Genomic DNA, 23,753 nt, shown 5'->3' on the forward strand with positions numbered 1-23,753 from the left:
ATAATAAATTATGTTTGGCCCTCAGTTGGAGATGATAAGAAATATGGCCTTACAATGTTCATTAAAATATTAATTTTTTGAAGAGCCAAAGGGTTAAAACTTGCCATCTGGCCCTCTTTCGGTTAGAGATGGCCTAAATTAACAAATTTTTAGTTTAGGAACGAAATTTAAACTAAGGTGGGAGTTTAGAGACCAAATCTATATTTTACTCTTTTATTTTGTGTAATGCTTTGAAGGCATAAAATCGACATATTTGCTGAAACACTCACTAATACTGGTAATTATGATCCCACAATAGTAATAGGACCCTACCATTTCTCTGAATTTACGCTTGCAGATATTTAATACAAATTGTTTTCGCCATATTAACGTTACATGTTAGCAAATAACCGATACGTTTTGGCATCAAGAACAATTTGCCTAACTGATGCTACAGCCCCTACCCCGACTAACAAGAAGGACACTCCTGCTATCGATGTGTTAACCCAAAATATAAGGCTTTGTTTGGAAGGCTTGAAAGTTACATTGTAGAAAATCATTGGCAAAATGAAATCTAGAGGAATGCATCCAAATGCCCCAAACAATGCCATGATATCTCCAAAGAAAGGTAGCATTGCAGCAAATGTTGTTGCTACTATGACGGACAGTGACCGGAGAATCAATCTCGGCACAACATTACGGACTGAGAATTGATCCTTTTTTGGGTCTGCAAATTTCTTCTCAAACACTTCATTTGTTGGTTGCAAGTAAACCTGTAGTTTAGCGGCGTCAGCAAACAGAATTAAACAAAAGTGTGCAGAAAGAGAAAATGAGCTTGCATAAATCATTTTATTTTTGAATTTGTTTCAAGTGCGCAGATCAAATGCTTGGGTGCATTAAGAAGCCCTAAGTCTTTAGTCTCAAGATGCATATATGTTAGTGCCTTAAAAAGCCCTTTTGCAACGTTTTTCTGCTTCAAACGAAGGTTTGTAACTGTCGCCAATGATATTATTTTTTGTAATTTTATCTGTCTTACCACGGTGACAGCTGAGACTTGCAAAAGGGTGAAGACATTGGTCATTAGCAAGAACCAGGTAGGCAATAAAGGCTTGCCATCACCCATGAAATTTGAAAGAACTGTTCCCATGGCTTGATTTCCAAAAGCCCAGTACCCAGATATTGCCACACTGAAATATGTTGTCACTATAACACTATAGCAAACATATAGACCTTTAAACATCTTTCCTTTTACTGGAGGTGCTAAAGTTGCCTGCACATATAGACTGTATCGTATCAGTGGGTATTAAAAATTCGAGATACTGAAAGAACATTAATTACTAAATATACAAGACCATTTATAAGCTTTCTTCGATCAAGAAACTAGATTGTTTGATAAGAAAACGCTGAAAAGTAGGTAAGATACCTGTATTTCAGGAATTATTCCACTTGCATATGTAGTAGCTATGATTGAAATGGCATTAAAGATACCAAAACTGCGGTCTTTTGCGCTTCCTTTCACAGTATACTCCCTTCTAGGAGCATTATCGGAATGTCCTAGAAAAAAAATTGATATATGTGGGTTAGGCCAGGTTCGATACGGCAATGTATTCTCCCGCCTTGCTTTGAAATTCAAATCTCTCTCTCTCTCTCTCTCTCTCTTCATGTTAGTAATTTAAATTGTCTGTCTTACCAATGTATATGGAACCAGCAGTGGCACAAGTGCTGAATGCCAGGCAAAGGATAAGAGAGACAAGATTAATATGCCTTAAGGAGTGGAAGGATGGCATTTGAGCTAAAACCAGTGGAACGGTTCCGAAAATAATTATAAATTGGTGTAGCTTCATTGTGCCATCTGGGTAGGAGAGCAAGTAAATGAACTGAAAAATTAAAGCAAGAAGACTGTATGAGGAAAGTAATCGATGCCTATTTAGTAGCAAATATATGGTGTGGTTAGCCTCGTATTAAGATAGTAATTGAAAAATGATCGGTTCAGATTATGGACAATCTTGTGGAGCTGATCTAAACGAGTGCGTGGTTAGCGCTTACCTTAAGACTCTGCCCTCCAAGTAAAGTGCAAGCAATAACTGCACCGTAGCAAATCCAAAACTGCAAAGGACCAACAAAATATTTGCCCCATCCAGGACCTGCAAACTCATGCATGCATGATACATATTAGTTTAAGGATTGAGGAGTAACGTGTGATCATATGAGACCCATAACGGATGACCTAGATATGCAATTTCTTATGAACAGTAAGCATTAATTTTCTAATAATTAATTATGATACGTTGACTCAATCGGGTGTCCATCAAACCAATGATACGTTGACATTTAGTTGTACTACAAAGTCAATAAGTTACGATAAATTTAGTGAATAATGACCAGTTTATTTGTAATACATGAGTAATGAGACTAACTACGGACCTAAAATGTCTCGGGCCATGTCTCGAAAGCGAAGCTGGCGATGACCAAGCTTTTCTTGGTGCTCCAGAACCAAGGATAGAAGATTGTAGGAATAGAAAGTGACCAAAGCAGCCAATGCGAGGCATATGAGTCCCCCAACCCAGCCTAGCAAGGCCAGCGCAAAGGGAAGAGTTAGAATCACTGGAGCTACTATCGACGTCGTCAAGTGGTACCCACAGTGCAACCATGATCCTACCACAAACACAAAAAACATTTAGATAAATAGAAGAAAATATATCTTGTAAATCTTAAACATTGAGAGATATTTTGATAGCCTCTTTGACGCACTAAGTAGGACCAGCGTCAAGCACTGGTAAATCATATGATGGTGGTTAGGGGAGGTTGAAATGCGTCTTCCTAACCTTAAAAAAGATGGACTGCTGTGGCGAAACCACCAGCTAGTCTCTTTTTTTTTTCCTTTTTTTTTTTCTTAAAGTAGGATTAGCGTTGAATCTTATTTGTAAGTAGTGTAGTATAGATGGTGTGACCAAATATCCTTACTCAAGTTTTTCTCGTTAAACAACTGAGTTAGTTAAGGTGGATGGAATATTTGATCGAAACTTATCAAAACTTTCTAATTTTGGTATCATATATGCAAATCTCCAAATTGAAGCCAATAAGTTGAAGTGCTTTAGATTTTGGCCCTTACAATTAATGATTCATAGATAAAAACTCATCTACATATAAACGTCCAATAAAAGTCGAAATTTAAAATATGCAGCCACATTGAAATACTATTGACCTACTAATACAATTTATTTATACCCATGCCACTTTCCCAAATCCCTAAATTTATTCCAAATTAAAAGTTGTAGAAAAATGAAATAAAATATATAAACTGTTGTATTGCATTAATTGTATCCATATCATACCAAAACTTTACCTTTTTGTTATATATATATATATAGTAAATTAATTTGTTCCAATTATTAAAAAAAATTATACTCAATCCATATTATATATTTTGAATCAAATAACACTTCTCTAACTTGTAGGTAAATTATTTTTCATGTATTGTTACATATATTAGGCACATTTTATTGTTGTATAAATATAGGTATGACATAATATTTTCTAATATAATACATAAAATTACATTTCTTCTTGTTATGGGTAAATTATTCTCCATGTATTGGTGAAAAAAAAGATAATATATTACACATGGGGTATAATTTTTTGTAGGTAAATTGTTGGAAATTAACTTGTAGGTAGGTAATTTGTTCCAGAAAACCTAGATTATATATTTGGAATCAAATAACATTTTTGTATACATGGTAGGTAAATTATTTTTCATGTATTATACATATATTAGCCTTTTAAGGATGTTTTTTGGTAAAAATATATAAAGTAATATGTATATGATTGTTTGTAGGTAAAAAAATAAAATCAAAAGCATGATCCAATTCTTAAGTTTATGCAATATTTTGTTGTTGGTATACAATATTTTACATCATTGGAAATGAACATTTCAAATAGTAGGTAGGTAAATTACTTTTATTTTATTTTATGTATTATTACATATATTAGGTTTTTTTTTTTGGTGAAAATATATATATGAACTCATAATGCAAGGTACATAGAATTAAGCCAACAATTCTCATATTTGATATTAATATGCAATGAATTTTTTAACATTAATATCTTATTTTTCTTATTTTTCTTTTACAAACTCATTAACTCTCTCCTTATAATCTGCATAGAATTAATGTGCACATCAAATATGCAATATGGGTATTTTAGTCATCTAAAAAAATGTAAAATGTGTAAAGTAGTATGTAATTAATGAATTCAGTTAGGTAGATCCTAGTCACTGGGTTTTTTTTTGAGTAAAAAAATTATGTCGGGTTGTATATGTGAAAAATTGAATTTAAGTGGTTAATATCATATTTTCAGAAAAAGAAAAAGAAAAAAAGAAAAGAAAAACCCCACAAAAATATCAAAAACTTGCAAGCAATCTAATTAATTTAAAGAAGGGCATGGAAACTTCTGACCTCAATCGAACATATACGTTCTGAGTACTAATTACCTTGAGATTTGAGGACGAAGAGAGCTCCAGCATCAAGCACCTTTGCCGGAGGGCTTCTGGCAGTACCGTTTTCGTTATCACGTCCGGCGGATACTTCCATCAAGTTTGGAGCCACCGTTCCCATCTCTCTCTTCCTTTCCTCCCTCTCTCTCCACTCCTCCCCCTCTCTCTCTGGAGTGTATATGCAGTGAGAAAGTAGAATATCCGGTAGTAAGAAAAGCGAAGACAAACTATTTATAGTAATATAATGCCAATTAATAATCATACTCAGCGCTCCGTTTGGCGAGTTTAGTTGAAAACTGTTTTGGACTACTCAAGAGAACGGTCTACAAACGGCACCCGGCTGACAGATTAGGCCTGTAATAACTTGACACGACACAGAATTAACAGATGTTCAGATTGACACGATAATAAATCAGATCATTATTGGATAACCCGATAAGCACCTGTTAGGATAACAGGTTGGTTTGAGTATACACGATACACAATAAGCAAAACATTAATTTAATAATTTTACAACCCTAAAAAAATACTATAATAATTATATATATTAATTTAACAATTTTATACCCCTAAAAACTATAATAATTATATATATATATATATATATATATATATATATATATATTATATTAAATTTAAAAAATTGGTGACCATTGGATCGGTTGAGATTTAATCTCAGCCATCCATTGTGCATTAGGTTGGAGGCTATCCTTCTCTTCTCTCTCATTCACTCTGATGGTGACCATTGGATTGGCAATGTGTGGTATGTGCAATTAGGGGTGGATTTTTTTGCCAAATTGTCGTGCCAACCGAATTACCAACCGTGCCATACCGATTTTGTGCCAAATTTTTTGTACCAATCGGTAATGGTACGGTATTGTACCGTACCGAAATTTCATGATACGGTATTGGTAATGGATACCATTACCACGGTATTACTGTACTATACCGAAAATACAATATAATATATCATTTATAAATTATATAATGGATAATTATATAATACATATTTATAATATTCCAATAATTTGAAAATAAAACCCTACTTATATTAGCATTGTTGTTGGTGACTTTGATATCTTGAAATTGTGGAAATCAAACACAAAAGAGTTCCTAATTCTTTCACAAATAGTCAAAATATCTTTGTAACCCCCACTTCTATTGTTGCTATTGAAAATGCATTTAGCCTAGGGAGGAGGGTTGTGGACCCTTTAGGGTATCCTTGACTCCTAAAATAATGGAGGCACTAGTGTGTACTAGTGGTTGGCTTAGGGCAGATGAAGTAAACTTCTACAAGGAACCAACGGAAGAAATGCTTCAATTTTACAAGGAAATGGAAGAAGAGAAAACAAGAAATATATGCTTTAATTTTTTCAGTAAATTTGTTATTAAATGGTTTCCAACTTTAATTATTCTTGATACTAATTAATATGTTTTCTTTGTTTGTAATGTAGGCTTGACACAAACTCAATCTTCTACAAGTTCAATGCCTTCTCCAAAAGTTTCGACATCTCAAGCTTGAATAACTGATCAATGAATTCTCATTTTTGAAGTTTACTCCAATTTTCATTTGGTTTGAAGCTCTAATTTCTATTTGGATTGTTAACTTCTATTTGTTTTGGTTCGTAACTTTTATTTGGATTGTAAACTTAATTTTCATGATGAATCTTGATGCATCATTTGAATTATTATGTGTGTGAATTGTGAATGATGAATTTAATCTATAATGTATGAGATAAAGGTACAAAAAAAAAGTTTTGCCCTCGAATTGGGTTAAAAAAACAAAAGCATATTTTGTCCCAAAACAAAATGGCAATTACCATTGCCATACCATGCCAACCGAACTTTTGGCAATACCGAACTTCGGTATACCGAAAGTTTGGTATGGTGATGGTAATAGATTTTACCAAACCGAAAGTTTGGTACGGTAATTGGTACAAAGGTTTTGGTACGGTAACCGTACTAAATCCACCCCTATGTGCAATCATACTTAGCGCTCCGTTTGGCGAGTTTAGTTGAAAACTGTTTTGGACTACTCAAGAGAACGGTCTACCAACAGCACCCGACCGACATGTTTATTAGGCCTGTCAATTCCTAACACGACCCGATAACCTAATACGACACGACACGACATGAAATTAACAGGTGTTCGGGTCGACACGATAACGAATCTGATCGTTATCGGATAACCCGATAAGCACCTGTTAAGATAACAGATTGGTTTGGGTATACACGTGGGTAACACGATACACGATAAACAAAATATTAATTTTATAACCCTAAAAAATACTATAATAATTATATATATATATATATATATATATTAATTTAACAATTTTGTACCCCTAAAAATTATAAAAATTATATATATATTAATTAAATTTAAAAAATTGGTGACCATTGGATCAGCTGAGATTTAATCTCAGCCGTCAATTGTGCATTAGGTTGGAGGCTATCCTTCTCTTCTCTCTCATTCACTTTGATGGTGACCATTGGATTGGCAATGTGTGGTATGTGGAAATTTAAGAAAAAAAAAATTTCTTAACGGGTTATAATGAGTCGGGTCACTTTACCCAACGGGTAAAGTGACCCAATCTGTTAAGGACCCGTTAAGATAACAGGTGTGACACGACACAACCCGTTTACCAGACCTAAGGTTTATTGTATTTTATTATATGCTTTAATAATTGAGAGCTTTAATATGAAAGTGTTGTAGCCTATTTTATTTGACAGGGTTAAGATGGCCGACGGCAAAGAGTAGAGAGATGTGTGTGAACACGGAAAATTCCTGAAACGAAAGAGCCAAGAACAACGTGCACAAAATGATATTTGTATTTGATTTGATTTTGGGTTACAATCCCTCTCAAATTTGATCATCTGATTCGATCTCCGTAAGACGTTGATTTGTGGATGTGTGATTGATCCAAGGGTCGTCGAGGCTTGATCTTGAATAACGGTGATGAACGGATCTTCAAGGGCTTTTGGGCTTGATCTTGAAGAACAATGATTGACGGATCTTCAAGGGCTTTTGGGCTTGATCTTGAAGAACAGTGATGAACGAATCTTCAAGGGGGCTTTTGGGCTTAATCTTGAAGAACAGTTGGATGTGTGGATTTGTCGACGTTGTTGATCCAAAGGGGCCGTTGGGGCTTGATCCTTGAGGATAAACAGTTGATGAACAATAAACACTTTCTTCAAGGGCCGTCGGGGCTTGATCTTGAATTGGTGGAAGTTCTTCGAGGGGTCGTCGGGGCTTGAGCTTGAATTGGTGAAAGTTCTTCAAGGGGCCGTCGGGGCTTGATCTTGAAGTGGATGATTATTGATGAACGAATTTGTTGATGTTGTCGATCCAAAGGGGCCGTTAGGGCTTGATCCTTGAGGATGAACAATTGATGAACGATGAACACTTTCTTCAAGGATCGTTGGGGCTTGGGCTTGAAGGCGGATTTGGCGAAAAACGAAGAGAGTTTTCTCAATCCTTCGGGATTCTTGGGAATTTGGGCGCTTCGGAGCTTCAAAACTTCAAGCGTTTTGGTGTGATGTGAATTGGTGTCTGATGCGATGAAAGTTAAGCACTCAAATTAAACCCTCTTGTTGTCAAATTGTAGTATAAATGCAAATAGGGATCGTTCTAAACCGGGGATTAAGAGGGCTTGCTAAAACCTTTAAACTGACTCAAAAACACAAAAACAAAATTAAAAATGTTTGAATAGACTAAAGGGACTCAAAACAGATTCTAAAGATTCAAAACAACTTAAAAACACTCAAAACTACCTAAAAACACAAACTGGGCAGATTTGGACTCTAAAACAACTTTGGACGAATTTAGTGTTTTGGCTTGAATCAAAACACTCAAAAACACAAACAAAACAGAAATTTAACACTTTGAAACAAGAAAGTAAAAGGGGGATTTTGGTTTGGATGAATTTGAAATAAACAAGCAAGTTATAAAACTAGGCAGATTATAAAATGAATTTGAGGAATAAAATGATGGATGGATTAGTTAGAGGTCTGTTCTTCACACATGACATACTTGTACATGAATCGATTTCCAATTGCTTTTCAATAAACTATTATGCTCAACACCCCAGATTAACCGTGATGCACAAATTAACCCACAGATTTTCCTTTACTCATTGAATTGGATGAATGCATGCGACAACCCAAATCATTCTCTAAAAGTCCCCTATATGAATGCATAATAGAGATACAATCAGAGATCATTACGTTCAATGAAAATCATAAGTGTTGATGTTGAGCAAAAATTGTACATAATATGTAAACAAATAATTCACTCGACACAATTTCACCCTCGTTCAGTTTTCTGAAGAGGGTTTTATTAATTCGAGTTCGACCCATTCTAGGCTACACGCCTATTAATTACAATCTTTCTTTTGGGAAAGAAATACCCTTTGATTCCAATTCGAATAAAAATGTAACTTGAGGAATTTGATGTTTGTTTGATTTTGTGACTGCACCTAGGTCGAACCCTAGATTGCTTACGTACCCTCTTGAGGGATCAAGTCACTCGTAGTTCATGAATTTGGTACTTATTTGGATTTGATGCCTTGTGCAGTTTTAGCTCATGCAGGCGAGGAGCATTTGAAAATTTGATGTGGCTTCATGCCATTTGAGACTTTGATACGGCTTCATGCCATTGAAATTTGTTGTGGCTTCATGCCATTTGATACTTGATACGACTTCGTGCCTTTGAGATTTGTTGCGGCCTCGTGGCCTTTGAAACTTTTCTTCGGCTTCATGCCATTTTGGTATTTGGTAGCAGGAGTGAATTTAGTTTATATAATAAACCAGGGATTCATTTCTGTTTCACGGTTGCGTCTAAAACTTGATATCAAACTGCCTACGTATCCTTAATGGAATCAAACCGGCGTAGTTCATACTTGATTTCATGGTTGTGTCTGAAAATTGATATCAAACTGCCTACGTATCCTTAACGGAATCAAACCAGCGTAGTTCATAATGTATTTGATTTGGATTTGGTGTGGCTTCATGCCATTTGAATTTTGATGTGGCTTCGGAGCTTTCCAAGTTCCAATAGGACTTGTCCTCCAATTTCAATAATTTGACTTCCCCATTTCAATAACCACACTTCTTCCCCACGTGAGATGCATACTTTTCTTTTGAACCTACTTTGAATTTTCAAACCTTCACAAAACAAGCTTTACTTTTTTCATGCTTTTAAGTTTTCACAATTTCCCACGTGGGTTCGTGATTTTCAGGAAGCTTTATCCACCCCTTCTTTTTATTTTTTCTTCTCTTTGCCGCAACTTTCCTTTGGTGGGGTTCAAATCCTATATCAATTGTTCTTTGGCAAATTTTTGTTCTGTAGCAAACTTGTCCCTTTTTCTAGAGAACCACCTGCATGGATTCCCAACTTGTTTTGCTCTTCATCACGTGAAAGGATTAGGGAGCTTTGATTTCCCCCCAGCACACTTGCCCATATTTTTGTCTTGTTTCTTTGTAGAGCCAATAGCCTCTTTATTGTAAGTGTACCTTTGTTAGGACTTTTCTAATAGTAGGAAAACATCTTTTTTCTTTTGACTTTTCCATCTAGAAGCTTGCTGCAACACTTTACATGATGAATAAAACTATCTTCTTTTTCCTGGAACATTTTTCGAAGGATGAAGCGGCAGCAACATTTCCTTCTTTTGTAATGCCTTGCCCAATAAATTTTGAGAAAGGTTAGGATCCCATGGCCTTCCCCTTTTGTCTTTCACGAGAATGTCTTCTCAAAGGAAGTCGATAGCAAGCCTTATTCTCCCTTTTTTTGTGAATTAAACTTATTCGAATGGAACTTTGCTACCCTTTCCTCTCATCGTCAGCAACCTTCTTTCCTTTTTTTCTTCTTCACTCGATGGCTGCGACGGGTTTCTTTGTTGGTTTTTTTTTTTTGCTGGAAGTATTTTATACAACTTCCTTCCCCAACTTTCTGCCAAATCCCTTGAGTGCTCCTAAAACGGAGCAACAACAAAAATGCTAATGTCTTTGAACTGCGCCCCTAAAACGGAACAGCAGCAACCGTCAATGTCTTCAAACTGCGCCCCTAAAACGAAGCAGCAGCAACACGCCGGTTTTTTTTCGAACTGAGCTCTTAAAACAGAGCAACAACAACACGCCAGTTTCTTCGAACTGAGCTCTTAAAACAGAGCAACAACAACATGCCAATTTCTTCGAACTGAGCTTTTAAAACAGAGCAACAGCAACCGCCAGTTCTTCGAACAGCAACCGCCAGTTTCTTCGAACTGAGCTCTTAAAACAGAGCAACAACAACATGCCAGTTTCTTCGAACTGAGCTCTTAAAACAGAGCAACAACAATCGTTTCAACTCCACATGTGGCATCCACTGCGGACTTCTGTCGCATTTGAGCAGCTCGGACATGTTGTAGCGGTTCAGATGAGTTGGTGCAGAACTTCCGTTGGGCATCACAGGTTGCAAAGTGTTCATGACGAAAGAACTGGTTTCGAAACCTCTTTGGGCACCCAAGCAATTGTTTCTTTGTTTTAGTTGTAGATCTCCAGAGGCCTACGGCTTTATACTCTGGTTCGGAACCGCCGGAGAAGAATAAACTGGTAGTCAGCGACTCGGCGCTGTTGTCGGCAAGATTGAGGGGGAAGGATAAGAGATTTTTTCTTCTCTTATCTTTTGGCTGCCATGGGGAAATTTGCTCATCCATCTTTCTGGCTTCGGTGAAAGAGGAAAAGCCAAGCTCCTCTTTCATTCATCCTGCAAAAAGCTGCACCCAATACACAAAACCAAGAACACATTAAGGATAAAGATTGATACCTTTGGGTATTTTGATGTTCTTTGTTGTGTGCACACTTTGATGTTCTTTGCCGTGTGTACACATTCCTCCTTTCTTGCTTTTTTTGTTTTCTACTATTGTGTACTTTTCCCCTTACTTTCTTGCTTTGTTCTTCGTTCGTTCTTCACCGTCGTCTCTCAATTTCTGCAGAGTCTCTCCTTTCTGCAGAGTCTCTCGTCTCTGGAGCTTTTACGTGGGGAAGATAGAGGCCATATCTTTCGCCACTTTCTCTTAACCTCTCCCACTAACTGTGTAACCTTCCACGTCTTGCAGAGAAAAATAAGAAATCTTGCTCCACGTTACTTCCCCCTTTTGTAGGAAGAAATACGTGTCTTCTTTTATTTTATTTTTGGTTCCTGTTTCTTCTCTCTGTCGACTTGGATTTCCAAGTCTAAACAAAACTCCACGTGGGCAATACTTTTCTTTTGAAATGTTTGTTTGATGCAAACTTCTTTTATATTTTTTTTATTTTTTATATATATATTTTTTTTGTTCAACAGTTGACGAGGCAATTATAACTATCAATGCATGGTACAATTGCCAAGAATTCAATTAACGCGATTGTGATAAACAACCTTCACTACTCATGAATATAAACTTGTAACGATTAGGTGAAACTCATTTATATTCTAGCATCTAATTCATGCATGAAAATTAAGTATGCATCCTTAATAAACATACAAGAATCATTTATAAATAAAATAGATAATTGAATTGCAATCACAACTTATCAAATCTCAATTGGAAGAAATCAATATCTCAAGCATGTTCATGGCTTCAAACTTCCCCCTAACTAAATGGGGGTTTAGCCACTCATAATTGCAACAAAATCAGAAAATGAATTTAACATTGGAAACAAAAGAAAGAAAACACCTAAACGCTCAAACGATCCAAGTTGGACAGCAAGCACGTCCAAGCACTTTCCTTCCCTTCCTTTGCTACGGCACAAGGTGTTGGTAAGTGTTTGAAGGTTTGTTTGTATGGAGGAATGGATGTGTTTGGATTCATATATGTCTCTTTGATGAAGGGTGGATGAATGTATTTATAGGCTAGGAAGATGATGTAGTGGGTGGTGGTAATGAGTGGATGTAGTGGTAGGTGAATGTGTTGGGTGGTTGAAATGAGTGGATGTAGTGGTAGGTGAATGTGTTGGGTGATTGTAATGAGTGGATGTATTAGGTGAAATGAGTGTATGTATTAGGTGAAATGAGTGTATGTAGTGGTAGGTGAATGTGTTGGGTGAAATGAGTGTGCTAAAATGGTTATTTATAGAGAGAGGATGATACACAAACTTCAAATTTCGTCAATTCCTTTTGCTCCAAGCATAAGCTATCCATTCCATGCCAAAAATGCTCCAAAATGCTCCAAAATGCACTTCTTTGCTACAATAACCCTTTGGACCTACAAACACACGAAAATAGCTTAAAATACATAATTAACTAAGAAATAACAACATAAATGCATGAGAACAAGCTAACTTAGTCGCATAAATATACTCCTATCAGTGTCTCAAAATGAATGAAATGGGCTTGTATTTATAGAATTTTCCAAGGCCTAATTTTGAATATAATATTCCAGATGAAATAAATCATCTCTGTCAGGTGTTGACACATGTCATATTTGATGCCTTTTCTGACTCATTTCAATTTTTTCGTTGAGTCACATGCTACGTGTAAAATTTATGTAATACATGAGCGTTGAAACTTTGATTTATCAGTCAACATCTATTTACCGAAATTTCGATGTCTACAATGTGTTTGTAGAATTGTAGGAGAATGTGTGTGTTATCCCTCCTACATAGTGCCTTTATTTATAGTAGTAAAAGGAGAGAATATATTCCTTCATCTCCAAGGAATACAAGATATAATAGGAAATGATAACTAGAATCAAATATAATCTAGGATTTATACAATCACACTTAAACTACGAATGTTTACAACACTCCCCCTTGAGTGTGAAAATACTCAAGGTAGATTTAGCATCCTGCAGAAGTTGAGAAAGTCGACTCGTCGACACTGATTCTAAAGAATAATGCTTATTCTCAATAAGGGAGGAACTTGCATAAGTAAATGAGTCTCACTAAAAAACCTTAAGGCTATGGCAAAAACCCAAGTAGGGACAAAATCCATAGTCTAAGGAAAAATGCGTGAGAAATGCAAGTTAAAAGGAACGTCTATGGGACGTTCTCAAGGATATGATCAGCTCAAGGTAGGTGCCTCGTTAAAACCTTGTTAGGTAGCAAAAATTCAGTGTGAAAAATGCTCATAATCGTAGGGAAAAATAGTACATTAAGATCAAGCAAGTATCTTCAGGATACTCCCCCTGAGTTTAACACAATTCCAAAGAGAAATAGCAATGTTACAACTCAGAAAGTTTACGTATACCAATTCCATGAATAAGCTTCTGAAACGTCGTATTCGGTAGTGATTTGGTGAAGAGGTCGGCTAGATTGTCCTGTGAATGGATTTGCGTGACTTCAATGCTCTTGTCATTTTTAGGGCTGGTTCGGTATGAGATACCGAATCGAAACCCTTGTCCCGATTACCAAACCGAAGTTTTTGAGAATCCTAATTTCAGGACCGATCCCAATCCAAGTTTTCATGAATCTCGAAATAGTTTTGGGATTTCAGGACAAATCAAGAATCCCGAAATAGTTTTGGGCTCGTGTGTCCAAACAATCGTAACAACATAAAAACTTCATTTACAGCTAAACAGTGTAGCTAAAGTAGCAAAAACACACACGAATTCAGAGAAAGTCTCGGCAAAACATTCTGCTATTACTACATTCATCGAAAAATAAAGAAAAATATCCTCCCCCAGAATCTCCAAGGCAAGAAACCAAACTCATTGGCCTAAATTCTCTCATGCATGTAAAGAAAGAGAGGGGATTGTAAGAAACATAGAATTCAAATATGTATTGGATGGTATCTTACTAATAAAACAAAGGGTTAAACTCTGTTTACTACCCTGAAGTTTTGTGGTTTTCAACATTTAGTACATCAAGTTTTTTTCGTCCCAGAGTCATACATAAAGTGTAAATTTTGGGATAGTCTCATACATCTGTTAGTCAAACCGTTAACTCTTCAGTTAACTGATGATGTGGCACCCATTTGGACAATGACTGGACGCCACGTGTCATTAAGAGTCCACATGGAAATTAAAAATTAAAAATAATTAATTAAAAAAAATTAAAAAAAAAAAAACCTAAAAGCTTCCCGTATTCTACCCCCATTTCTTTACTCTGCAACGCCAACACCCCCCCTAGCGCACCCTCTCCCTTCCTCATCCCCTTGCACCCTCTCCCTCCATTCTTTATTCTGCAACCCACACCACACTCCCACCATTCTCTCATTTGCAACCTGCAACACCCACCCTCCCTCCTCCCTCCCTCACCTGAAATTATGCAACAGCTCTCGAGCACATTCCCTTCCGTCAAGCTGCGGAACCCTAACCCTAACCCCCAAAAATTATCATCACCTTTCTCGCTATCCCTGTCGAACAAATCAGAAGCATCCTCGAGCTCACCGTCCAAATCAAAATCAGAACCAAAATCTTGGTCTGTGTATCTCATTCTTTCCACCAATTCCCCAATCAAAATATTGGTGTGCGGTGGGTGGTGCGGGTTGCAGATGAGATGGAGGGTGGATGGGTGGGGGTTGCAGAGGAGAGAAGAGCGTTTCTAGCCATAAGGGAGGGAGGGAGGGAGGGAGGGAGGGTGGGGGTTCATATAATTGAAGCTAAACTCAAAATCTATGAACTGGGAATCCCCAATTTTATCAAACAGCACCAAATTCCAAGAAGCCAACAACTGGGAAATTCTTTTGCCAAAAAAAAAAAAAAAAACCGACTATTCCCAAATTCATCAAAAACCCAAAATTCCACCCACCAAACAATTCCCAAAATCCACAATTCACCTAAACCAAGAATTACCCAGTAAAAACAATTGAAGGAGGCAAGATTATGATTCGAAAAGCGTACCATAGCATAGAGTTTGGTGAACCCGTTAACCAAAGTGGGAGTCTTGGTGAACTTCTGCTAAAAAGCATCGCTGAGATTGTGAGCAGGGTTGGGGTGCAGGATAAGGAGGAGGAAGATGAGGGTGGGGGAATGTGGTGGTTGCGTACAAAGAAACGGGGCTATCGAAGAGGATGAGGGTTGAGTGGGTGGAGTCAAAGAAGGAGGGGAGATGATTGATGTGCAGAGGTTGGGTAGGTGTAGAGAAGAGAAGGGAGAGAGAATGGAGGGGGTCGGGACTGGGTTTTTTTTTTTACCTTCTTCTTCTTCTAGGTTAGGGGCGTGGGAGGGGTGGAGAAAGGATGGGTTTTTTTTTTTAAACTTTTAAGTAATTATTTTAATATTTTTTAATGACACGTGGCGTCCAGTCATTGTCTACATGGGCGCCACGTCATCACTTAACGGGAGAATTAACAGTTTGACTAACGGATGTATGAAACTGTCCCAAAATTTACACTTTAGGTATGACTTTGAGACGAAAAAAACTTGATGTACTAAATGTTGAAAACCACGAAACATGAGGGTAGTAAACACTCTTTTGCCCTAAAACAAATCTAATCCACCATGTTTTATGAAGGCTTCGTGGTTAAAAATTCCAAAAATTAATACCGTGAACTGATAAAAAAAATGAATTTATTTAAACTTGCCTTGCTAGTAATGTTGTTGGAAACACAAATTGCACCTGTTGTTGGAAATAAACGAATTATAGAAGAACCATATGATTAAAAACCCCAAATTTCAAACCCCCAAATCCAAAACCCTAGAATTCAAATGCCCAAATAAAAACGAATTGAAGCCACAAACAGACTTTACCACATCAAGATTACCAGATGAAGACAAGAATATAAACTTAATGAAGAGAGAAGTAGAAGGAAGCAGATGTGGCTGTATTGATTATCGAATGCAGAGGAAGTTGTCAAATGCAAAAAGAAAATGGAAGACTGGAGTCTGGATGTAGTGTGAAGGTAAGGGGGAGAGAGTGAAAGAGTGGAGGTCGAGAGAGAGACAGAGAGAGATTTGTGGGTCTGAACCGAAAGAAGTACAAAAGCTGGGAGGGAATGAAGTGAAGGTGAGGTGAGGTTAAAGGGTTTGGCAGAGAGGTCAGAGAGTGAAGGTGAAGGTGAGGTTGGATGAACGGCTGAGATTAATTCTCAACCAATCCAACGACTTATAATATTTAAAACTATATATATTTTAACTTTGGTTCGGTTTGGGATTACTGAAAAAATCAGATTGTGAGACCGATTTTCATATCAAAAAGGTCGAGATCGGTATCAAAATTTTCAGGATTTTCGGTTTGAAATTTTTTTAGTTCGGTTTTGGAATTTTTTCGGTATGGTTTGGAATTTTCGGTATTTTTTTTTCCACCCCTAAGATTCATTTTCGTTTGTTAATCCAAAAAGTAACGTACATATATGCTAGGTCTAGAGGCCTTGTTGTTCAGTCGCATGTGAAGTTCCAATAGAATTTTCAAATGACCAAACTAGCTTAAACCCGAAACTGTTAACTAAAGTCCCACGAAAGGCACAAACTATAAACCGCCGCGACCTCTCAGGGTATCAGTTGAAGTGGAAGGAAGAGCGAGCAACCCCTCTTTCTCTCTCTGAGTCTCTCTGAATCTCTGCAAATCCGGAATGGCGAAAGGTGACGATGCAGTGAGGAAGAAGCAGAACAGGGTCAAAAGAAAGAAGCTCCACAACAAGAACGACCGTTCTTCCTCTGCAATCTCTGCCCGCGTTGCCTCCATTATTGCTGCCAAGAAGCGCCGCCATTCCGGTAAACGCCGCAAATGTCAGGTACTTCCTCCAACACAACTCTTGGTCCCTTAGCTTTGATTGTATTTAATTATACAAAATAAGGAAAAGAGAAATTGATAATATGTTAATTAGAGTGCATTTTTGCTCAACTGCTCACCAGAGGTCTCAATGATCACTGCTTTATTGATTGTTGTTAGATGAGTTTGATTTAATTTATTTAGTACACGAGTCTCGAAATTTAAAATCATCTAACGGCAATCAATGAGGCAACGAGCATTACCACAAGTTATGGGTGGTGACCAAAATTATTTTATCTACTTCCTCCAACAGAACTTTTCAGTTTCTCATGTTGTTTACTTTGCATTGGATGATGTGGAACGTTAAATTATGGGGTATTTGTTTTCTCAATTCGGTTTTGTGGTTACTTCATTAAGGGTTCTTTCTGCAAAATAATTGATAATTTATAAATGTATTGTAAAGTTTACATTGAAGCATTTAGATTTGAATACTGGTCAGTGGTCAGGTCCCCGAGTATTCAAGCAGAGTCTTATTTATCTTGACATTGCAGGGTATGTGCTTTAGCCTTCCCACCCTTGATGATCCCTTCAACGATAGGAATGGTGCAAAGGATTTTGAGAAGAGAGTAACCAAGAAATCCATGCTTCCCCATAAGCGTGAGAAGGCGATTTTGAATGAAAAAAGTGAAGAAACTCTCGATATTGAAATGGTGGATAGTCCAGCGCAGAAGAAGGAGATGGTAACAATTTTGAAGGATGAGGTAAGGAAATCACTGACGTCTATTAATACCACGGCTGATAGAAGCCGAATGGACCCTGGAGAGACAAAGACTCAGCTGGATGGGAATGGGAGCATCTACGGGCATCAGGAAAAGGTCTGTGAAAACTTAGATTGTCCATCTAAGCATCTTATTCAGTGCTTGAATGCAATAGAAAATTCACTTCGCTGTGATGGTACCTACAACAACGAGGAGGACAAGCCCTTGTTTGTGAGTACTTGGGGAGTTGAGTTTTTGAAGTGTTATTCAGCTGGGAAGGATATACTCGAGACAAGCGGAACCTCTTCTACAATGGAGCAAATTGCATGGATGGTTTCCTGCGTTGCTGATTCAGTTTCTAGAAAGGACGAAGAAGGTTTATCAGTCGCCAGCCCATATCTTTTGTTCCTTGTTCCATCCCAGGAGAAAGCCACAAAGGTTTGTATGATATAGTTGTTTAGCAATCATTGGTTGAAAATTTTAAAGCTCATTTGAGTGGCCAACCACTCTAAGGTTCAATCTATATTGCATAAAAGAGACACATAAATAAGGCCCATGAGACTGTTAATTCAAGCATGATGTATTTTGCTCTGACTCCATGTCCATGGAATCACATATACCCTCTTTAGAGTTACATTTGTCCTTGTTAAGTTATTGATGTGGTTGTTTGACATTTTTTGTTTAATGGTGATCAGGTACGTTCAGTATGCAAACCTTTGAAGGCTCTTGGAATACATACAGTGAGTATACATCCTGGTACTTCCTTAGATCACCAGATTGAAGGGTAAATATTGACTCTGATATTTTAAAATTGGTGCCTTGGGATAATGCCATTTTGGCGCATTTGACGCAAAATTTATTAAAGTTGCTTTCTGCAATTCTTCTCATGGGCATTCTTGATTTACCATGTCCATATTAATTAGTGATTCTCATGTAACCTTAACGTTTGATGTTTTTATTCTTGTTTTAAAGATTTTCATACTAGTATATGTCGTACAAAAACTCTATGGCATGCTTGTTCTGACCAGTGATACAACATGGCCATTTACACAACATGATTCTGATTTTCAAACTTGTGGGAAAACAAAAGGTCTATGATGCACGGCTTTGCTATTTTAAGCATGAACTGTGAATGATGTAAAAAAGAAACAAATGGAGTTCTTTTGGCATAGTGTGTCTCTTTTCATTCTTATCAAGTCATAAGTATGCTTAGTTATCTGGTGTGTGTGTGTGTGTGTGTGTGTGTGTGTGTGTGTTTGTTTGTGTTCGTGTATTTGTGTGGGCTTGCAGATGTGTGTGCATTGTGCATGTGTGCATGTACGCCTGTATGAGTGGGTGCACATTTATCGTGCAACTGCTCCTGTGCTTGTATGCGCATGTGCAATTGTGTCGTTGTATATAATGCTATATGTATGCAGTAAATTCAAGGAACTATAAAGTCAAGCTTTAAGTTGTTGGTTGTGTGCCGTCCTTGTAAATGCTGGATCTACTTAGCCTTTCATATACAGTTTATCCTTGTTATGGTTTCTGATTAACTGTGGTTTTGTAAATAGTCTGAAAAGCTCAGAACCTGAGATTATGATTTCAACACCTGAGAGACTTTTGGAGCTTCTTTCCTTGAAGGCCATTGATCTATCTGGGGTTTCCTTACTGGTATTGTGTTCCTTAACTTGTTCATTAATTATGCAGTACCATGTGTGGATGTGTTAATCTTACATTCTCTTTTCTTACCCCTTAATCTCGAATTACTGTTTAGCCTGTTTGTAATTGAATTTTAATAATCCGTGGTAATCACTTACTGTTGGTTACACTATCACTGTTACTTCCATACACATTGGATTCCTATCGGATGCTTTGTCGTGGTTTTTATATGTTTTAGTGCGTGGACACTAATGTTGTGTTCGGAGTTTGGACGAAGGATTACCAAGTACCAAGGATTTTGGCTATTAATAATAAATGAACTACAAAAGATTAAAAACATGTTTGAAATGATGATGCAATGCACCGAGAGGAATTTGTAAGTAACTTCTTGAAATGAGTGATTTGAAAATCCTTTGTTTAGTGGCTTTGTAATGCTCATGAAGTGCCTTTTCAAACCCTCTACTCAATGTTTTGCAAAGCATTTCGAACTAATTTAGCCTAAATCCCTTGGTACTTGGAAATCCCTTATCTAAACACACCATAAATTCATAATTTGCCACCTTAGCGCATGGGAGACCTGTAGCCGATGCTTTTCTTAGACCTCTGTGAAACATAGGTTAGTATTTTTAACCATAAGACTGATGAGAGCTAACAGTTCAGTATGTTTCATCAGTCTATCAAGTGTCCTTACTGATGAGTTATTATCTTGTTATCTTTTTCATTTTACCTTATTTTCATAAAGAAAAAAGTTTGAATGGTTTCCTTTGTCACTTGAACAGGTCGTTGATGGACTGGAATCTTTCTATAGCGAAGGTTGCTTTGATAAAATAAATTCAATTCGCCGATCTTTTAGTGGAAAAACCCATACGGTTGTTTTCAACGATTGCCATAGATATGCCTGCGTACGAGTGGTGCAAAATCTTTTGACGGGATCAGTTCATAGATTATCTCTAAACAGTTCTCTCACCAGTCAAAGTGCATGCATCATTCAGTCTGTAAACATGTGTCTTTTGAAAGAAAAACTGCCAAAGGTATGTAGACGACTTTTACAAACACCTACGTTCCATGCGAGATGTTGATAAGCTAACCATAATTCTGGAAAGAATACTGTTTCTTAAATGTTTCAATTTTCCACTATAACTGTTGGTTTTTTTAATATTTTAAAATCATATTAAGATAAAAAAATATAAAAAAAATACGATTGACTGGATGGTAACTTTTCAGAGGTAATCTGGAGGTACGCTGAAATCCTCAACACGTAATGTGTATCTTTACCTAAAGAATTGGATGTTAGAGATGGTTAGAGGGGACTTAGGGTTGTTTGTTGAAGAGAATCAGGATGCTGTTGGAATACTTTTAGATGTGCAAGTTCTAACATTCCTTGATGTAGTGAGACCTGAGAAGGATTTCGTAGACATAACTCTCTCTCTCTTGAATTTTTAACTTGCATAGTAGAAAGATATTACAAGAGTAATTACTCGAGTAATATGAAGGAAAATGGCGAAATGCTGCTCTGTTATAGTGGAGAAAGCTTGATCATGTAGTTATTTATTTATTCATTCAAATTAGCTCTGTATTGTTGGGGAATACGTCCTTGAAATAGAGTTCCGTTCTACCTACCTGTCAACTACTTTTGCAGGCTATCGGAATTCTTGATCACGCTTATCGTGGTCGGCACCAGCCTCAGGCTTCAAAAGTGCTGTATATAGTAGGGAAAGATGAAAAGCATCGTAAACTAGCTACTGCGCTAAAGTTCAAGGGTTATTCCATCTCATCTGACTCGGTTCTTTCAGAAGTTGGGAACAGGTTGATGTTCATACTTTTTTTTTTTTTTTTTATTCCTTTTTGCAATCCTGTAAACGAAACTGCTGAAGCTCGTACTTTGTTTTGTGAGGTTGACTCATTGTTTGTCTTTCTCGTCTGTTCAGTGTGGAATCCAAGGGCAGGACGAGGCCTACAGTCTCCATGATTCACATAGACCAAATTGGTGCAACCGACTTCAGTGAATATGAATTTGTAGTTCTACCCAATTCGATTCTCTCAATTGACAGTTACGTTCAGATCCTCATGAAAATGGCTCGGTACTCTGTCAATGGCGTATTGCATAGCTTTTTTGCCAGAGAAGACGCAAAGCTCGCTGCACCGTTAATTAAGATCCTTGAACAATGTGGGCAGGCAGTGCCTGAAGCCCTAAGAAAAATGGCTTCATAGCAATGACATTTGGATTTGTTTCGTCCATTTTTAATTCACCAATTTTGCCAAATGTTCTCATTTATAATTGATTTCTTCTTGCAAGTCTTGTAATACTTTTTAATCCTTGTAGATGATTGAAAAGACTACTTGTCCCAAGTTCGCTTTATCCACTAATCATTTGGAATTTATTTTTTCATCAATTAGCTCGTAGTTCAGTAAAATTTTTCTTAATAACGTCGAAAAATGTTTTAAATTCGAATCTCTAAAAGAAAAAAAACTAAGTACTTTATTTTTCTCACCAATTAGCTTTGCTATCGGCTTTATGGGCAGTTCAGTTGCCCAAAGTTTGGAGCAGTTCTATCAAAACGATTTCTAATTGATTTGAATAACGTCAAAATGTTTCGAACCTATTTTGATTAAAAAAATATTTTAAAAGATTCTCATTTTTATAGTTATTTACTAAAACTATATATTTTGGTATGGAATGGATTGAGTCATTGACTTTGATACAGCTCATGATTAAACTAATTAAGACAGGGTCTTGAGGTCTGAGGATTAATTCAATCCTGCTGATTTGGACACTTTGAGAGTAGTCTAGTAGCAACTCCATTTTGTATTTAGATAATATGAATTTGAATGGAAATGAAACATTACAAATGCAATGGACAAAAGAGTAGAGTTCAATTTTCTGTGGGGTTAACAACATTTTACACACTTCAAGTTCATGTCATTTTCAAAATGAGCCCCGAAATTTCAGTTTTCTCATACTACACTCTAAAGTATTCAAATTGAATTAATTTGTGTCTTCGATTTGATTGATTGCATGATAATTCATTAAATTAATAACACAGTGAGCTTGAGACCCTATATGAACTAACGTGTAAGTTACATTTGCTCTATATTGACAAGAAAAAGAACTTATCAATTTAATCGATGATTAGATGTTGATAGATAGAATTTCAAAATCTTAGGGTGCAGTGTGAGAAAATTGGAACCTCATAACCCATTTTGAAAATCACCCCAAACCTAAAGGGTAGTTAGCCCAATTTTGGTGTACAAGGACATTGATACCTGTAAACCCTAGCATCCAATTTTTTTCTTCAAACAAACAATAGCATTAGTAGGTTAAAGTTATTAAGGGAATGGAAGATTGGTGGGGATCGCACTCATACCAAGGTATATAAACATAATTACTTTTCGTCAATGTAGTAAAGCGCCATTCTCATCCTATCATCCCTTTGTTAGGGAATTCATATTCATCTATATTTGTCGTTTTAAATATTTGCATTGTACTTATTAACATTAGTTGGTAATCAAATTACTGTTATCAATAAAATCATACATCCGGTTTTGTAACCAACACTAATTAAAAAGGTTTATCAGTCGAAGAAGAGTAGGATGTCTAAATTCATGACAACATAAGAATGGATCCCGAGTTTTCACATTTAGTATCCGAATATTAACCACTAGATTAATTTAATGAATTTCGATCTATCCATGTCAGTTATTTGTATTACATCATTTGCATGGTATCCCACCTTTCTGTGTCTTTATTTTCCATATGACAAATCCAAAATTATTTCAGTCTCAATTTCGGTCAAAAATCCCAATCCGTGTATCAGTTGTCTCTCCCCATTTTCCCAATCTCAATTTCATAGGCCAAAAAAAGCCTCTCTCTCTCTCTCTCTCCATTTTTTTCCCCTCAAATCAGCAGAAAAATTGAAGGAAATAAATGTAGCCCATAACAGAAATTTAAGAAAAATGTATATGGAGTTGAAAAGCGTTTTTGGGTTTATTGGTTTAGGGTTTACTGGTTTAGGAATAAGCTGAACTGAAAAAATAGGAAAATGAGGAAGAAGATCCGAAGAGGTGAATTAATGGAGGGAAGAAAGAGTTCCAAATAATCCAAAGTGATAAAATTATGGGATTATTCATTATTCTTTGAATTTCAAAACGTGGACATAATTTGAATCTAATGGAGGTCATGATTATTCATGGATTTATGAGATTCTATCTTTACGAATATGATAATACAAAGAACAAAAGCGAGAAAGTCGGGGAAGAGAATAGACATAAAG

The 23,753-nt window shown here is 36.6% G+C and overlaps 2 protein-coding genes across 2 annotated transcripts; one reads left to right on the plus strand and one right to left on the minus strand.

The window, feature by feature from the left end:
* Positions 1-252: 252 nt before the first annotated feature.
* LOC126613899 (GABA transporter 1-like) lies at positions 253-4,699 on the minus strand. Its single transcript, XM_050281513.1, has 7 exons — positions 4,469-4,699; positions 2,404-2,634; positions 2,026-2,123; positions 1,670-1,856; positions 1,403-1,533; positions 1,016-1,249; positions 253-752 (listed from the first exon to the last, which is right to left on the minus strand). The coding sequence occupies exons 1-7, from the start codon at positions 4,590-4,592 to the stop codon at positions 372-374; spliced, it is 1,386 nt and encodes a 461-aa protein (XP_050137470.1). The 5' UTR covers positions 4,593-4,699; the 3' UTR covers positions 253-371.
* A 12,076-nt stretch (positions 4,700-16,775) lies between these two features.
* LOC126589699 (DEAD-box ATP-dependent RNA helicase 40-like) lies at positions 16,776-21,831 on the plus strand. Its single transcript, XM_050255081.1, has 7 exons — positions 16,776-17,105; positions 17,635-18,279; positions 18,537-18,625; positions 19,395-19,494; positions 20,262-20,513; positions 21,122-21,288; positions 21,411-21,831. Exons 1-7 carry the CDS (start codon positions 16,944-16,946, stop codon positions 21,691-21,693), a joined length of 1,698 nt encoding a protein of 565 aa, XP_050111038.1. The 5' UTR covers positions 16,776-16,943; the 3' UTR covers positions 21,694-21,831.
* Positions 21,832-23,753: the final 1,922 nt, after the last annotated feature.

The sequence above is a fragment of the Malus sylvestris genome, chromosome 2, assembly GCF_916048215.2.
Source record: "Malus sylvestris chromosome 2, drMalSylv7.2, whole genome shotgun sequence".
Lineage (NCBI taxonomy): Eukaryota > Viridiplantae > Streptophyta > Magnoliopsida > Rosales > Rosaceae > Malus > Malus sylvestris.

Coding starts and splice junctions, on each gene's coding strand:
- LOC126613899 (XM_050281513.1), bottom strand. CDS start 4,592: ATGGGAACGGTGGCTCCAAACTTGATGGAAGTATCCGCCGGACGTGAT. Junction 1,857..2,025: donor TTGGAGGGCAGAGTCTTAAG/GTAAGCGCTAAC, acceptor TTAATTTTTCAG/TTCATTTACTTGCTCTCCTA. Junction 1,250..1,402: donor GAATAATTCCTGAAATACAG/GTATCTTACCTA, acceptor CTATATGTGCAG/GCAACTTTAGCACCTCCAGT.
- LOC126589699 (XM_050255081.1), top strand. CDS start 16,944: ATGGCGAAAGGTGACGATGCAGTGAGGAAGAAGCAGAACAGGGTCAAA. Junction 20,514..21,121: donor TGAAAGAAAAACTGCCAAAG/GTATGTAGACGA, acceptor CTACTTTTGCAG/GCTATCGGAATTCTTGATCA. Junction 21,289..21,410: donor CTTTCAGAAGTTGGGAACAG/GTTGATGTTCAT, acceptor TCGTCTGTTCAG/TGTGGAATCCAAGGGCAGGA.